The sequence below is a fragment of the Dermacentor silvarum genome, chromosome 4, assembly GCF_013339745.2.
Source record: "Dermacentor silvarum isolate Dsil-2018 chromosome 4, BIME_Dsil_1.4, whole genome shotgun sequence".
Taxonomy (NCBI): domain Eukaryota; kingdom Metazoa; phylum Arthropoda; class Arachnida; order Ixodida; family Ixodidae; genus Dermacentor; species Dermacentor silvarum.
Window position 1 is genome coordinate 86,412,924 of NC_051157.2, and position 17,416 is coordinate 86,430,339.

The following is a 17,416-nucleotide window of genomic DNA, read 5'->3' on the forward strand; positions in this document are numbered from 1 at the left end:
CAACTTTTTAAGTAGGTTGCAAACATGCACACGGTCTCAACTGCTGTTCAGTATAGGGACTATATCACCTATTAAAAAAATGTCACTGTGACGTCTAAGCACAAGGACTCGTGTTCATTTATTGGCCGTCGCAGCCATGTTCTGAACAGAAAGTGAGAACCAAATGCCCATGCGCTGTGCTTATGGCAAATCTACCTCTAGGTGAAATTATTTCTTCCCTCCACTATCCCTCATGGCCCACAACCATAATTTATTGCACTTCTGCTCTAAATATAATCTTATCGTTGTTCTAACACTATGCGGTGTCCCACAAAAGGTTCGTTACGCTCACTATATAGGTGCATCATGGAATTAGTACAATGAACCCCAGGATCGCCCGGGAGTTCGGTGATGATAATCTAGTGAGAATAAGCTACGCCGATGCCTTGAGGTATAAAGAAAAGGATTAATATATAATCATTAATATAGGTCATATAGAACGTGGAACATTTAAAAAGGCTTCTACCGCATCATTTTCTTTTTGTAGTGTTGTACACAAATTTACTCGCCGAAGATATGCACCTACAATCTGCTTCTGGAAGAGAATTGAGCGAATGTGTCTACGTTTCAGGAGGCTTCCCTAAGGAACGGCAGCAGCAGCCACAGCAGGACATTGCTACAGGATCGCTCTACAGCTGCCACTCGTGTGGCTACCAGACCAGGCGCAAGGACCACATGGAGAACCACGTGCGTGTGCACACAAAAGAGCGGCCATTCGCATGCCGTCACTGTGGCTGGACGTTCAGTGACCCCTGCAACCAGCGGCGCCATGAGCGTAAGCACACGGGTGCCTGTTACCGCTGTGTGATCTGTTTTCGCACATTCATGCGCAAAAAGTACCTGACGGACCACCTGAAGACGCACTAGAGAATGGGAGAACACCCCGATTCAGGTGTCACTGCTGCAGCGATCAACGAGTTCTAATAAACTATTTGTGGAATGGTGGCTCGTTGGCCTATGAAGAGAAAAATGGCAGATGGCCGAAACATAAGCTGCGATAGCAAGGTTTAGCGTAGTGCTCTAGATTCTTGGACAGGTGTTATAACAATGTAGGCATGCGCATCATGTTGGTGTGACACAGCACGAGGCAACTGCTGCTGCACACGAGAAACGGCACCCTGGCAGCTACTGCGTGTTTCACAACATTCTCGTCATGAGGAGCACTGCCAGCGACGTTGCAGGCCCCGACGGAAAACCATTGGCATTTGTCAGTGCCCAACAAAAGGATTAGATAGTTTCAATTTGACATGTGCTCTTCATTTCACTTGGACCAGTTTATGCACCATGGTGTGGTGGTAGCTGGTCTAGTAACAATGTGTGTGCTCACAACGCTCTGCCAACAGCGCTAGGCAGAACACTGCCCCGTCTCCACTGCAAAGCAGATTGAACAAATCGTGACTGTGTGGGCTGGGTCACTTTTGCAGCTAAACACATTCAGTGTCACTCGAGTCTCTGGAGGCCTTTTCACCCTCCGCTATATATATAGCGAAGGGTGCATACTGTATAGCGCCAACAAGCGATATACAATATGCACCAACTAGGCCCACAGAAAGTTCTTCTAAGCATGTGTATGTTAGGCCCTGAATTTCTCTTGAACATGGCCATTGGAAAATTTATATGCTTTTCAGATTTTTTCTAACAAAGCAGGTGGTTAGCTATATTATATGTAAAATGACTAGCCAGTGGCATAGCAATAAAGCTCAACGTCCTTGGACCACGCTCGAATGAGCAACACGTCTCCCCATCATTTGATAGGCAGGCAATTATTGAATGGCTCCTTCGAATTTTGATGCAGCCATTCAATAACCAACCTGTGTATGCAAATCCTCTTATTATATTCCCATATCGCGCCACTGCCACACTATGTTCACGCATGATCAGCTGGTGCAACCCCGCGCAGATATAAAACAGTCCTAGCACCGATACTACGAGCTGCATTCACTACAGCTCATAGGTCACACTACAATGCCTGAGCAACTGTAATGCAATATAAGTGGTACAAGAAGGGGCCATTTATTTTTATTGCGATAGCAATACTATATGGACACTCGAGGCACATTCATGCCATCACTGCCATCTTGCTGTTACCGTATCGACAGCACATGCACAAAGCGTGCATGGACGTCTACAAGGTATTAAGACGGGCAGTGCATTTAGCTGCAATAACAACAAAGCTAAGTGAGCACACCTTCACCCACTGCTCAATCAGCTCTGCAGCGTAGCCAGGGAAACGTTCTGCCTTCCCGTGCTGGCACGAGTTTTGTACACACAAGCTTGAGCGTTGCTGCTGAGCAGCTGTGTGTATACCACACCGTGGTGCATAACCCGAGCAGAACAGACAGTACACTTCAAGCTACAAACGCTAACGGTTCCCTTTGTAGGTATATGTAATTAGGTCTTCAGCTTTGAGAATGATCAGCTCTTTTCTGCCATGCCAATATCATAGCTAGCGGAAAGAAAACAGTTCTTGGTTTATCAGTGTACTAAAATTTGTGGAATTCATCGCGGCATAAAGCCAGAGAAATATGTAAATGGCAAACCGACCTCGCGCCGCCTCTGGGCCGGTATTTTGTAGCGATGCCTTTCCGATGCTAACGCCTTTTCGCGCAGTGGTCAGAGCGACGGTCCGCTCATGTTATCAACGGGATCAGCCGGTCATGAGCGATGTATGATAAGACTAGTATAGAATAAAACATAATGCATCGCTACAAAATACCGGCCCTGGCAGGCACATTGAAGCAATCTGATGTGCAGTCTCCATTTGCTGCACGTTCACACCTACTGTTCTGTGCCGTGCAGCAAAAGGCACCTTATAGGAAAAGTGGAACATGCTCTCGCATATTTCCATTCTGTGCAAACATGAGTACGCACACAAGAAAGGTGCAAGGAGCAAAGCCCTGGGGGTTGTGGAGATACGATGCTTAGGAGCATGCCTCCAACAGGCCACTGTCCCTAAAGGCAACCAAAAGCCCCACGAATAGCTTATGTGAATCTCGTACATGATGGAGATGACTCACTGGTTCATGGGCTGTCACATAGGCTGGGCAGTAACCAAGCTTCAGAGCTTCATCTACAATATTGTCCTAAATATTGTTCCGGACGTAGAGGTATGGTCTTTACGCAAGTTTAGCTTTACTGCCATATTCCAGTTCTTGTTGCAGAAACCCAGATGCAAAATACATTAAAACATGTGGCACATATAACATCTTGCACCTGCAATGAACACGTAAACTATTCAAGAGAAACCGCTTCAAATTCAGTGAAACAAGGGTTGGTTTAAAATACTACACACGAAAACAGCTCATTAGCCAACAAATCGAAACAATGATGTGCACTAAGTTCGCAGTGGCACTGGCAAGAACATACTCCACAGCAGATAAATAACTTTCCTTTATTTGTTCTTGTTTGAGAATAAAGTGTCTGCATCATTTTTCTCTTTTAAACACCCAAATGACAAAAGAAAGAAAGAAATTGGGGTTAAAAGGATAAACAGCAGTCAAATTCTTTCTAACCTCCACATATTTTTCAGTGAGCGACACTGCAGTTCAGTTCTTTAAATGTGAAAGACACTAATACTGCCAGCCAGGCATAAATTATTCTGCAGAACTAAAGGCGGGGGTCTGACTACGAGCATGTCGCAAGTGACAGTGTGCGCTTAAGCCGAACAGCAAGACATGGTCACGACCTGAGTGGCAACAACTGCAAACACATAACAGAAGTATACGAGTGGGCATTGCTGCTAGCTTTGACTCCATCACAAGTGTAAGGTACCTACAGTGCTTCCTTATGTTCAAACAAGTGAAGTCCACAAAATTAGATAACATTTAGTTGCTGATGCCAAACAGCAACATGCTTTGCTGAAGAACATACAAGGTGCTTGGAATTGGCATACCCACTCATAGGACATGACAATATACCATGGGAGTAGGAATACTCAGCAGGTGGGCTGCCCATATATGTAGATGGACAATTGATATTAGCTGGCAAGCTTGTGCTCGAAGCTCCTGTTGATGCAAAAGGTCTTGCACCAGAAGCGTGAACAGGAAGGAAGCACAGCCCATGCAGTGATGCTTTGTTGTTTTGCAATCAGCTTCTTTAGACAGAATTTCATGTGCAGAAGGCTGTCTGAGGCATATCACATAGGGACTACTGCTTTGCCTAACTGCTTGAAGATCAGCCAAGTGCTGACCACAGTGGAAGACCAGCAAGATCAGAAACAAAGCAGGGACTTGACAAATTTTTAATTCTAATAATACGCTGTGTGTGAAACTGGCTGGGAACAGTAAGTGAACGTGGCAATCAAGCTCCATTTTGTGAAAGAACCCTACAAGCCATTGCAAGCACAGTTTTCTTTTTAAAGCAAATACATGCACAAGAACACTCGTGTACATTTCATGTTCACCTTACAACCAGTACACTACACGAGATGAAAAATGGCACTGAATTGTTTGTTCGTTTTTTTTTCTTCTTTCAACGAAGACACTTGTGTTTCAACCACAAACATGTACAAGACAATGGTAGACCTAGTGATAAGCTACTCCATTACTGACAGAATGCCATGACTGCAGTCTCGAAATGACATCCACAAGACAATATCAGAACAGCACAACTACATGCCCAACCTATATAACGACCTTTTCTTTGTGGGCATGTTAAAACCAGTTGCATGCATCACTTCGTCTACACGCATGTCAAGTTTAGGACCTTAGTGTGTAGTGTAACATTGCAAAGCGTTTACATACACTGGTGTGCACAACTTTTCTTTCTTCTTTTTCAATCCAGCAATATGAGGCAACAGTATAGATTAAAAATCTGTTCAAAATTTTAGCAAAGTGCCGGATTGATCTAGTCGATGTCGACCAAGTCACTGCCAAGCACCTGTAACTTCCCAGAGGTTGGTTGTTAAGCTTTGCTGTATATAAACTGCATGCTACTACTCATTTCAGCTAACATTTCATTAAATCAATTCCATGCTCCGGCACAGGTCTCTTGGAACTTGGGCATGCTCGTGCAAGAAATGTCCCGACATCACAGTTTTGCTGTTTCTCAATGAGACACCTATGGTGACGCCCCTTGCACCTCCCGAGTGACAAGTTCATGGTACTTCAATGAACATCAAGCCTTAACCTGACATCGGTTATCCAGACCAATCAAGGCAGTCATCAGCAGTTTCCTATAATTGCTCTTTCTAGAACTGGAGAGTTTTTGTTAGGGTTTCACGGTACAGGAGCCAAGTTTGACTATAGTGCAGCAGAACGCCAACAGGGAGACTCAATTTTTGTTTGTTGCTTATATTTTAATAAAAATAGGTGTATACTTATTTTGTGATTATAGGTGTGATTACACTAAGCAACAAGGTTTTCCACCATATAGTGAAATTTCAGCATAAGCTAAAATCCCATTCAGGTTATCTGAAGTCAATCACAACATCAAATAACTATCTTTGTTTAGCAAGAAAGCCTATAGGTGCTTTGTAAAGAACACCTCTTCATGGGCGTATATAAACTAGAGAAGGTATTTTTAACAAAGTAGTTCACCATCTGAGTGAGCAGCTTACCTAATACATCACATTTAAGCAGGGAACCTGCATTCAGTTTCTAAAATGAGTTAGATTATGCTGCTTCCATGACTGCTCTCTTCTTTCTACCACAAATGCAACTGATATCCTCAATGGAATGTTGCCATTTCTGCATCTTTACTTCTCCAAGGAACACTTCCACAGAGCATGTGATATGTGCTCTTCAAACACCACGAACAGAAAACACATTCTGACGATTATGCTACTCGGCAATGATTCTAGCGACAACACAATACACTTCAACACACATTTTCTACTGTGTCAATTTCGATCACATTATGGCGACTGATGACTGTGTAGTAATACAATCTGTACAGGGAGAGCAAGGACAGTGGTAATGTTCACTCTCCTCCATGGAGCAACTGTAAAGCTGTAACAATAACAAAAAATACTACTCTACCATGGGCAAAGCTTATCAAGCTTAACCCTTTGTGACGAGAGTATGTTATAGAATTTCCACGCAACACGTTCCCGCTTTCCTAAAGTGCAATCAGAGTTCTTTCACGTAATTTGCCCCCTTTGCCCATTTAGAAAAAGGTTAGGTTTTTCTCAATGGGCATACCCATATCTGCCTCCTATATGCCAGTGTATTCCAGGTCTTGCAACCTTAACAGCATTTTTCCACACAGTCACTTGTCACACTTGCTGCATGCACATGTCACACAACAGGAGAAAAAAAAAAAAAAAGAAGCCTAAGGAAGAGAGAACTGTCGAAGTTCTCAAGCACAGTGTCCAAGGTTGAGTTGAGCAGTTCAAGCACATCTTTTGTTGATCAGCTGTCTCAACAATGTGCGTTGGATGCATTCTCTTTGGTTATAAAAAGACAAGCGCCTTGAAAGGCAAAGGCCATTCAATGGCCTCTGGCTTTACAGGGATCCGTTCACATGTTTTTGCTTGCGTCGCTGCACGGTGCGTTCATTTGACAAGGGTGGTTTCAACACGGCATCACCGGCCTCATCTGCGGTTGCATCGGCAGCTCTGCTGTCGCATGGTTGCGTCAAAGTGTCCGCTGTTGTGACCTCCTCACCATCGTGATACTAAACAAAAGCAGCAAAATTACAGATTAGACTATTAACGCCAATTTATGAAGCACTTTCATTTTCACAAAGAACAGTGGCAGCAACTGGAAAATCAACCTTGCAAGCTAACTTGTGCAAACACTTGCAGCTGAACTGCTCCATGTTCCAGTGAAAAAAGAATGACTATTGGTAAAACACAGGAAAACTTCAATATGTGACGTGTATTGTAAGCAGTAAATGCCTAGGTGCCAGTGAAACAGTGAGAGAACAGTAATGCTGCACCATTACAGTGCAAAGTCAAGGTTCACCGTTGTTTGCAGCAATGCCCATCCAGATTGGGTACTACTCCAAGCGACAACAAACAATGATTACAGAATGATTGTGTAACAAAGTATGCTTGTATGGTGACGCAGGTCGGGTCACTGCTCCAGTAGTACGCAAACCTTTGCTTCTGACACCTCAGCATTCACATGCTCTGCAAAAAAAGCAATCAAGGAACTTCACCTCAGCATGGATGTTTTTAGGCATAGCTTCCTGTCACGAGTCACCACGCTGTAACGGAGGCGATTCATCATGATTTAGAGAGCAGCTCTTAGGTGCCCGTTCCTGCGGTGAGCGTCGGCGTTGTACCTCGTAAGCGAGTGAACGAGCACAGCGAAGGATGAGAGCGAATGCGGAGCACAGCAGGAGATGAACGAGTGTGAGGAGGAAAGCGGAGGCAAAAGTGTGGGAAGAAAGCACGAGAAGAAAAGTGTAGTGCCGCACAAGACGGACTCTGCGGAGATGATGGCTACGAGATGGTGCCAGAGTAGCACGCATCAACTGTTCACCAAAGCGCTGCATGAGTGGAGGTCTTGTCTGCGGCGGCTGCTGTGAATCACGCCCACGTGTCGGCGACGTGCTGCCTCTGGCAATCTCCCGATTAGCGAGGCAGTCGCGCCACACGAGACAGACTGCCCGCGCCAGCCAATATATCGCGAAATGAAAACACGTCTAGAGCTGCGCTCAAATTTCGCATTAGGGAGTATCATAATCATCAGTGAAATTTTTCTTCTAGATGTCAGAGGCAAGATAGAGTAATCCAATCTGCCTATGCTAAGCCATTTCTGGGCAACGCTTTACTCTATTATAAAGCATTCACATTTCTGTTCAAAACTTAATAAAAGAAAGTTAATTATTTCCATGAGCACAGCGCTACATAAAACTGCATCAGCACTTCTGGCTTACCTTTCCGTGATAATTTGCATAAAGAACACATCCATAGACGCAAGCGACGCTCATAACAAACTGCAAAGGAACAAAAGAAATAGCACAGTTGCAAAAACCTTCAGTGATTATTTATGTTTCTAAATCCACTGTGCTTATTTATCTGATCAAAGCTCTTGGCTGCAAAGATCACACTTGGTTTATTTGAGACATAACTTCGGCCAGAGTTCTTTGCAATCAGACATGCAAGCAGACTTCACTGCACAAACTGTCACTGCTAACAAAGCCAACCCTTTTCTGCACACGGAAGTTCATGAACTGTCTGAATTTGTTTCTTAAGATAAGAAGCTCTAGGAAAATACATTTAATGAAATACATGTTAACATTGTGAGTCACGTGTTTCTATTCTTCCCATTTTTTTTAGCACTGTTCTTGCACTGTTATTCAAGGTAGCAATTTAAAGAGAAAAGGAGTGTAAAGCTTGTCTGGCTAAATCAAGCATTGCAACCCTCTATCCTTACAGGGCCCTTGTTCTGAAGTGAACATGATGTGCTCTTGAACCAGTTCAATAAGTCTAGCCATTTTTACACATTTCAGCACGCCAGTTGGTTTAAAAGAATACAAATAAACCGAGTTTGGCAAATGACAGAAAAAGAAAAAGGGGGAGGGGGGCATGAATAAGCTCAGAGTTTAAAGAAACATGCAGCATACACTTCCCTATAAGAACACCACGCTACACCCCTGAAATCTAATGGGAGTACCAAAGTAGCACAAATATGCCATTTAAAGATGAAGGCTCTTTAAAAGCACTCGTATACTTAACACATTTTGTTGATACCATGTCAATAGTATAAACAACACTGCCTAAGTGATAAGTGAATCAATCGCTTGAACACTACAACACAACGAAATTGTCACAACCAACTAATGTGTAGCAAAAACAGACTTATACAAGAGCACATCAAAAGTATTTGCAATTAGATTGTATTGAAGTTAAACAAGCTGAAACACCATATGGCACATCATATCTAATGCTCGAAAGAAGGCTGGGCCAAGGAAAAGTTCCCCATCAGAGAAACCATGCAAATGGCTGCAGGGCGAGTCATGGATAAAGAGTAATTGTAAGTGCTGGCATAAGAGTAATCTGCATCTTATTAAATTGAAACACAACTAAAATACTAATGGCACATTTTCCCCTTGGCAGATTTATGTTTCAAAATGCATTCACAGCAACATTCTATAATAATATATATATAGGGGTGGAACTGCCCAAAGTCATTTTGGAGCAATTTTTGCAGCAAATAAAATTGCGTTTTGGAGCAGTTTGGAGCAGACACAATTACATTTTGGAACAGACTAAATTTCATTTTGGTGCAATTTGGAGCAGATAAAATTTCATTTTGAAGCAGTTTGGAGCAAGCCAATCTGAATTTTGGTAGAATATGGCAGCGAAACCATGATGAAACACAGAATAAACTAACACGAAGCGCGTAGTAGAAGCACGCTTTGTAGCTCTAGTGTGCTAGAATATGGAAGAGTGGGTCGAGCGGCGGCATGGTGCATGCTTTCCTGTAAAGCCGAAAACATTGGTGGCACTATGATGTAAATATATTCCCGCGCCGAGGCTCATGATAAAGCAGCAAATGTTCTCAAATTATGCGGTCCAATTGACGTGGTACCATAATTTCTGGGTCACCATATGTCACCGCAGACCAGGAGAGCCGCAATCAACCCTGGGCTGGTATAACATAAAACTATTCCAATAATTTATTATTGCAATAGCAATTATGTCGACACTTCAGGAGCACTTCTGCTGTCGCTGTGATGTTCCATATAAAGTCCAAGGGCTATAACATCGCAGCGCGCTGTATGCTGTATGTGCGAGGGTGAGCCGATGATGGTGGCTCAATATTGTGTGCGCAAAGGAGGAAAGCCAGGAGGAAGCCGTCTTCCATTGCTCGCAAAGCACCGGGGGGACGGGGCGTTCTACTCCGGCAACTGCTGTGTAAGGTGCGGCAGCGCGGGCCTTATCTTGAAAGCGATCTGCGATGGGGACAAAATGTGCCGAGTGCTAATAGCTTCGTGTGCGGTTTTCGCCACTTAGCAAACTTGGAAGCAAGAGGCAGCAAGAAGGTCAATTCGCTCGCTGCTGCTGCCACACTTCCTCATTCCAGCCTTTTGACAGCGAATTTCCGCGGTCATCAAGTGAGCTGTGTTTCTGTTTGCCTGTGCGCGCTTGACACCATGCTTGTTAATTTAGTTAGTAAGCGAATGTTTGCAAGTTTGAGCGAAGGTATCAAGTAACAGCGCGTAATGAACAAGGACGAGAAAGGAATGAAGACCACAGGACAAGCGCTTACTAACTATGAACCAACTAGCCCTCATCAAGTTGTTACTAATGCAAGTTTGCAAGTTTATATGGCTGATAAAACTAATATCTTTACTTTGTATAACTGCCTACTAATTTGCTATCGAAATCGTTGCTTCGCCTTTCGGGTGAAACTGCGACATTTTCAGGATAAGGAATCCGCTGCCAGAATGCACATGCCGAAGCCGTTCTAGAGCAGCGTGGCACAATTTTGGTCAATTTGCTCCATTTGGTGCAGGAATATGCGTTTGTATCAAAATGGCGCAATTGATGCAGGAGTCCCACCCCTATATATACAAAGCGCTCCAAGTGTAGCAACAACCAATTAACTCACCTGAAGAAAAACCCAGAGCAGGATGTTCATTATCTGTGTTTGAGCAAAGAGCTCCAGTCCAAACTTTATGCAGATTATGGCCTCTGTTAGCATGATGGCACTGAAAAGATTGCCAGATTACCAGAAAAATCAGCAACAGCATTGTGCATCTCCTACTTAATCGCTAGGCGTAAAATACATTTCCAATTTCAAAATGCACTCAATAAAAAGAAGTAGAATAAATGTGTACAGTAACTTAGAAGTAAGCTCAACTATCTAGCACCATGATGTCGGGTATGGCACAACAGGCAATAAGCTGGACAAGCGAACATGAGACAGTGAATACATAGTCACAATGGCAACATTTTAATAGGCGTGAAATCGAATACTACAACCAGTTTACCTAGATTTACATGAAGGCATTCCAACTGAACACCATATGGCCTAAGCCTACAGCACCCCCATGGCCTACAGCCCCCCCCCCATTGTACTCACCTGATACATAGGCTTATTCAAACCTACACTCCAGGAAAAATTTAAACCCTTTTAGGGGTTACCTTGTTCCCAACCAATAATTGTCACTTATCTTGCGTGCACAACCTTTCACTAAAGCTGCACTCCAGGTACTTTTTACTGCTGGTACTTTAGGGTCATGAATGGCACTTGCATATCAACATGACATTTTTGACGTGAAAGTAGCAAACACAAAGCAGTAAAAAAGCAAGTGTAGGAAGATTGATGATGATTACTGTTTCGGGAAAGATAAGCCCTAAATGGAGTAAACATTTTTCAGAGTGCAGTGCTTCACGGGTGCCACACACAATGCTTTTCAAGCTGCCAGATACAACCATCATTGCACTTTCAAATAGAACACATTTCTGTGTGAAGCAAAAAGTGCGGTGGAATGGGAAAATAAGGTACAGTATACTTCCATTAATTCGACTATGGTTAACCCGGTTAATTCGATTTTTTGGTTAATTCGATCCTGAACGAAGGTCCCAGCCGGTGCCCATGCATTTTTATGGACCCAAAGTTTCGTTATTTTGATCCTAAAATTGACTTTCGCCAGATAATTCAAACTTCACCAGTCAGCACGCACACGCCTGACCACTATGTTGACCCCAATAGCGACCCCTGTAACGGTACTGTCTGTTTCGGTGGAGCCTAGGGATCAGTGAACACGCTGAACACACATAAAAAATCTCCATTTGAAAACACTTATTTCCAGCCTCCCTTAGGAAAATTTGCAAGCAACAACCACAATCACAATGTCTGATTACATTATTTAGCCAACACACTCCCCCCCCCCCTCCCCCCCCCTAAGCAAAATTGGGCGAAAATTGCCTGAGCGGTGCAATCGGATACGAAACCAAAACTGCCTTCCCGGCACTTGTATGCTTTACTGCATAACACAAATGTATTGTAGCAAAGCTGACTTTAGAAAGCCGGCCACCATGGTGCAACAAATATTAGACCCTTGCCTATTTTTCTTGCTAAAAGTCGGGTGTGCGTTAGATAGCTACGTTGTTTAGGAGCTTTAATGTTATCTCTCTATTATATTTCCACTTTGGATACATAGAAAGCGGGCGTGCATTTCTTTCTGGGGCGTGTTAGAATCGAGAAAATACATTTTTCTGCATCTTGTTTCATTCAAGTTTAGGAGCTTTAATGTTATCTCTCTATTAGATTTCCACTTTGGATACATAGAAAGCGGGCGTGCATTTCTTTCTGGGGCGTGTTAGAATCGGGAAAATACATTTTTCTGCATCTTGTTTCATTCAACCTACCGGATAATTTGATCAATTTCGACGGTTCCATCATGGTTGAATTAACGGGTCAACTGCATTCCTTCAGCTGTGTCAACAAGAAGATCATGAGTGTGTTCCAAATCTAGCCAGCATTGCAGAATAAGACCGTTGAAGAGACTGCTTTGAGCATAAGTATTGGAACGAATTTGAAAGATGCCTCTGCGACTTGACCCCACCTCGCATCGACAAAAAAAGCTAAGAAAAGCACACATTATCGCTCTATTTTAACTTGGTGCGTGTGAAATTATGAAAAGCATAACGTAGCTTATATTAAGCGCACAAAAAAGCTTGACATTTTCTTCAGTGCAGGCAACCCTGACATTGAGTTTCCAAGCATTCTGTTCAACTGCCAACTTGCCTGGACGGCAACATAGCCAGCATCGTTCTTAACTTCGATGCTATGTTTGCAAAGCCGTCTGCTTTGCCAGTTTTGTCAGAATTGTAATGAGACTTATAATGGCCACTATCCACTTAGCCATCTAGTATTTAGCCATCTATGCCGAGTATTGGAACACAAATCATGCAAAAGCAAGCTTGTACCATCACTAACACACACAAAAATGTGTCGTCATCACTATCAGCCACTGCAGGACAAAGGCACAAACCAGTGTTTTCCAGCTATCCCTGTCATACACCACCCACCCTGCTTTCCGTAAGCCTTTTTCAGGAGTACATTTTGCTTTCCTTGGTATCCATGTGATTATTTCGACTGTGATTTCCAATGGTTAAGTGGGTGCAAAACCACTGCTGTTCAAGTATGAGGCAGTATCTTCCACTAAGCAAGCAGCAACAAGCTTCATGCACTGAGAGCAACCCCAGCAGCTCCCTCACTGACAGAAAAAAAAAAAAAAAAATTTGGTTTAAGGGTGGCATTTCAATCACCTGGTTTGTTAGTTCTCTGTCTATGTGTGTGAGCAAATTTTGTAGAAAAATAAAAGGGAATCACATGATGACAATTTCTTGCACTACTCTCAGGATGGCAGGGTCTGACAGTTGGCAGAGCAAGAAAAATAAACCTGTTTGAACACTTCAAGTCGTCATAACAGACTCCATTGGCAATCTGTTTTACACATTACGATTCCTACCAAAGTAGGTGCCCCAAATTTTAGCAAAAATATCACAAAAATGCACTAATGGTACACACACTGGTGACGATACTTGACAATAGCGCTGCAAGTACAACAGCCACTCACCCAAATACCCAGCATTGTGTGCCCACCCGTCGGCACCTTGTGTCTGTAACGTAGCTGTAGTACTGCCTGCAAGCAAAAACACAAAAGTTTCACAAAAATATCGATCTGTATCTTGAAATGCAGCCTGTAATTTTTTGCAGAGCATTATATTTTAATGTCCCTGATGCAGCACAAGTTACATATGTGACAAGAAAATGATGCGGTGCACTAATAATGGTGAAGCCTAGATATTAACACGTTTACATTGATGTGAAATGACCGCAAACAGTCTTCCAGAACCTGATTTACTGCACCTGCTTAACCCTCCCTACAACTAATGCATAATGGCAGATGAAATTCTGGATGCTGTGGAATTCTTGCTAAATTCTTCAGGCACAATTCATGTGGCAATGTTGCTAATATCATAGCCGCGAACAATGTTGCCATCATTCAGGTTACTGCATGTACCCTCACTTTTTTCACTATGCCAATTTTTTCTGTTGTCAAAATATAAAAAAGAAGCAGGTCTTGCATAAGCTTTTAGATAGCTGCAAGAAAATTATCTGTTGTTGCTATTTCAGCTCCCTGTACGTAATGATGCCATCTAACACCAATCAAGACCACCTAGTGCGTTACATGCAATAATTATTCAGAATTCAAAGCTTGTGTGGCCAGCCAGTGGCAACACACAGCTGTAACGCTCGGGGACAACTGTCCCAGCATCAACAATGTTGACACCAGGGTCCCTTCAGTCCAGCTTTATCTGTACATTCCTGCAATCTTTCAAGTAAAAAAAAAAAATTAAATAAAATAGCAGCATCAAACATTTCATACGCAGCTGTAGGTAATAGATAACTGCAAGAGTTGTTTTGCAAGGTATGGTCAGTGAATTGCTTTTGCGGTGCAACAATTTCTATGCCAAATGCTTGCAAATTGACAGGCACTGATGCCTTCCATTTACGGCAACAATTACTTGTGCAGAATAAAGCCTAAGTGAGCCCAGTAGTAAGCTAAAAGAGGAACAATGCACATTCTGTATTTGAAGATCATCAGTGACCACTGAAATAAGTACATAAATAACTATCACAACTAGCAGTTTACTGCCATTCAAATCGCACTCGCTAAAAAGACGTACCTTTACATTTGATCAAAACAACAAATTCTCTGTAACCCTCCTTGAGCAGAAAATGCAGTTTCCATATCCGTCAGAAATTTGCAATTTAGAGCATTCCATTGCACCCATAAACTTGTGTAAATAAGATAATTTGTGCAAGGGAGAAGAATGATGCAGACCTCAGCGTTGGTGCCACAATGATGCCGATGAGCATTAACCTTGCCACACTCAGCGGGTGGTCCGGGGGTACCTCGAATATGTGCTTCAAGAAGAATGTGTTCAACTCTGTTACCTGTGGTTAAGAATTCCATCAAATACATTAATCACTGTAGCTTGACTAAATAACATTAACACAAGTGCAAATAAAGAAAGATAGAGAAACATGGGCAGCACAGAATGAAAATCAAAGACGCACCTGCCAAAAAATGACTAGCTCCGTGACAGCCAGGAACCGCATGTAGGTGCACGTAGGGTCCATCCACCGCACATGTGTCCAGCTGCACAGTTATTTAGGAATGTGGGGCAGTGCTCAATGCTGCATACTACACTACCAGTGATGCTACTAGCCCATGCAATTTCGGAGCAGGTTTATGAAAGCGATTGCAAACCATGTTATATGGAGCTTTTACAGCGGGTAAGCCACGTGAAAGCAGTAAGTAGTCAGTGGTCCATAAACTCAATCCAAACACTAAAAATGGTCCCCCCCCCTACTTCATCACAGTTCTTACTGTGGACTGCAACGAAGTGGTGATGTCCTAAAAGTTGCTTAAAAGGCCACCTCAGTCGCTTAGAAAAGCAATGAAGCGCTTGGACATGCTACATACAGACTTCGGAAGCGTTCGAAGAACCTTCAGCGTGGTCCAACTGCTATAAATGTAACCTTTAAGACAGTCTTCTTCTTATTACTGGGGTTTTACGTGCCAAAACCAGTTCTGATTATGAGGCACGCCGTAGTGGAGGGCTCCGGATGAATTTTGACCACCTGGGGTACTTTAACGTGCACAACGCAAGCACATGGGCATTTTTGCATTTCGCCTCCATTGAAATGCGGCCGCCGCGGCCGGGATTCGATCCCGCGATCTCGTGCTCAGCAGCGCAACACCTTAGCTGACTGAGCCACCGCGGCGGGTAACCTTTAAGACGGAGCACTTTTAAGACGAAAGAAGGTATGTTGATAATACAGCACAGCCTAATGCAACAGGTGTACCTTCCTTCTCTACCTCCCCAAACAGAATTGGCGATTTTTAATTTTTTTTTGCACTGTTCTCACAGATTATACAAGCCCTCTAAAGTTAATCTATCGGTAGTTTTGACAAAACTAAAGCTAGGCTATTTACACAAATAGTTGCTTGCAAAGGTAGTTTATCTGATGGCAAATGCAGCTTTTGTGTACAAGTAGAGCGGGCAAATAAATATGTTTTTTGTTTTTATTCACGATTTGGTATATATGTTAATATTAAGAATTTGTGTGATCAACTTGAAGACAGCTTTATTTTGCTTGATTCTTCAAGCAAATTTCTTCTTGATTCTTGATTTCTTTCTTGATTCTTCAAGCAAATTTCTTTCTTCAAGCCAATTTGTATGAAAATTGTCTCGAATAAAAGAGAAAAAAAAAAAAGAACACTTCCGTTCTGCGATACTTCTAATCAAATTTCACACTCGGTAGAATAATTTCGCATTCATATATGGGCGAGAGCGCAGGGTCTGGCTCGGCGCCAGTGCGATCGCTCACATAATGATCCAGGCTTAATTGAAGAGGCTTGACTCGATCCACCGTGAAGCTAATGCAGCCACTGGTCCATGTATGCAATGCCGATTTTGATGGTACGGAGAAATGGCGCTTTAGAACTATAGTTCCATTTTCGAAAACTCGAGCAACCCTTTCGGCGCAGGGTGGTTGCAAATTTCTCATATTTTGCTTAAAATGTAGCAGGATGTAGCAGGGTTTGCCTCTCAGCGCAGTTCGGCGCAATTGGCGCAGTGATAGCATCACTGCATACACTGCTGTGAACATCTCAGCCAAATTTGGAGTCATGCACAGCGTGGAGAGCTCGCAAGCGGAGAGCGAAGTCACATATTTCCCGAACACTCTTTTCAAATGAGGCCTTCTCCTCATCTGCTTCGAAGCTGCCAGTGGCTTGCATACGTCGTCAAATATATGCAAGATAATATACAAGATTCTCATAAATGGCTTTTAATGGTTGAAAGCTGACACAAATCAAGAAGGGTGTTTAGATCAGTCCGCTTCGTCCTACTGTTACTGTGTATATTTATTGACGCAGTTTATTTAATAAACAGGCTGACGAAAGCGAAAATCTGCTTCCAAATTTGTATAATAATTACGTACTTCTGGAGAAGTCAACTATCATATGCTCTCGCTCGGCCGCGGCCGACTATGAATTTTTGTCACTCAGAATTAACAGCCAGCTCCGCCCTCGCTGTCTGTGCCGGCCTGGGCCACGATGAAGCACGAGAAGTGCCACGCAATAAAAATTGGAAAACTGCAATCATTCTGGTAGCGGAAAGCGATCAAACTTTATTCAAGTTGCCAGGATATGCAAATTCGCTGTACTGCTCACCGTCCTTTCTCCTGTGTATAGCAATGGCATGAAAATGGCTGAAATACAGACTGACGTGGTTGCACGTAAATGTGTGCATTCAGCACAGCATTCACAAGCTTGGCCACTTGTAGAATTCGATATGTTTTCCCCCTGGTGAATCCGCTTTTCGAACTACTGGTCATTCGGTTTTTCAGACAATCCCCGTTGAATCTGAATACTCCGTCGGCTAATATGTATT

At 43.0% G+C, this 17,416-nt stretch overlaps 2 protein-coding genes across 4 annotated transcripts in view; one reads left to right on the plus strand and one right to left on the minus strand.

Annotated features, from left to right (window-relative positions):
- The first annotated feature begins 555 nt into the window (after positions 1-555).
- On the plus strand, positions 556-906 carry LOC119448745 (gastrula zinc finger protein XlCGF7.1). Its single transcript, XM_037711968.1, has one exon. The coding sequence runs from the start codon at positions 556-558 to the stop codon at positions 904-906; it is 351 nt and encodes a 116-aa protein (XP_037567896.1).
- Positions 907-3,411: 2,505 nt separating this feature from the next.
- The window catches only part of LOC119450358 (phosphatidylserine synthase), a 28,309-nt gene continuing 14,304 nt past the window's right edge, over positions 3,412-17,416 (minus strand). For all 3 annotated transcript variants that reach the window (XM_037713789.2, XM_049665821.1, XM_037713788.2), the window contains 6 exons: positions 15,033-15,114; positions 14,797-14,909; positions 13,525-13,590; positions 10,545-10,644; positions 7,864-7,923; positions 3,412-6,654 (listed from right to left, as the gene is read on the minus strand). In XM_037713789.2, coding sequence (XP_037569717.1) covers positions 6,484-6,654; positions 7,864-7,923; positions 10,545-10,644; positions 13,525-13,590; positions 14,797-14,909; positions 15,033-15,114 — 592 coding nt within the window. In that variant the 3' untranslated portion in view covers positions 3,412-6,483. The remainder of the gene's footprint in view (positions 6,655-7,863; positions 7,924-10,544; positions 10,645-13,524; positions 13,591-14,796; positions 14,910-15,032; positions 15,115-17,416) is intronic.

Bases quoted from the DNA above. Each gene is read 5' to 3' on its own strand.
- LOC119448745 (XM_037711968.1), top strand. From the start codon at position 556: ATGCACCTACAATCTGCTTCTGGAAGAGAATTGAGCGAATGTGTCTAC.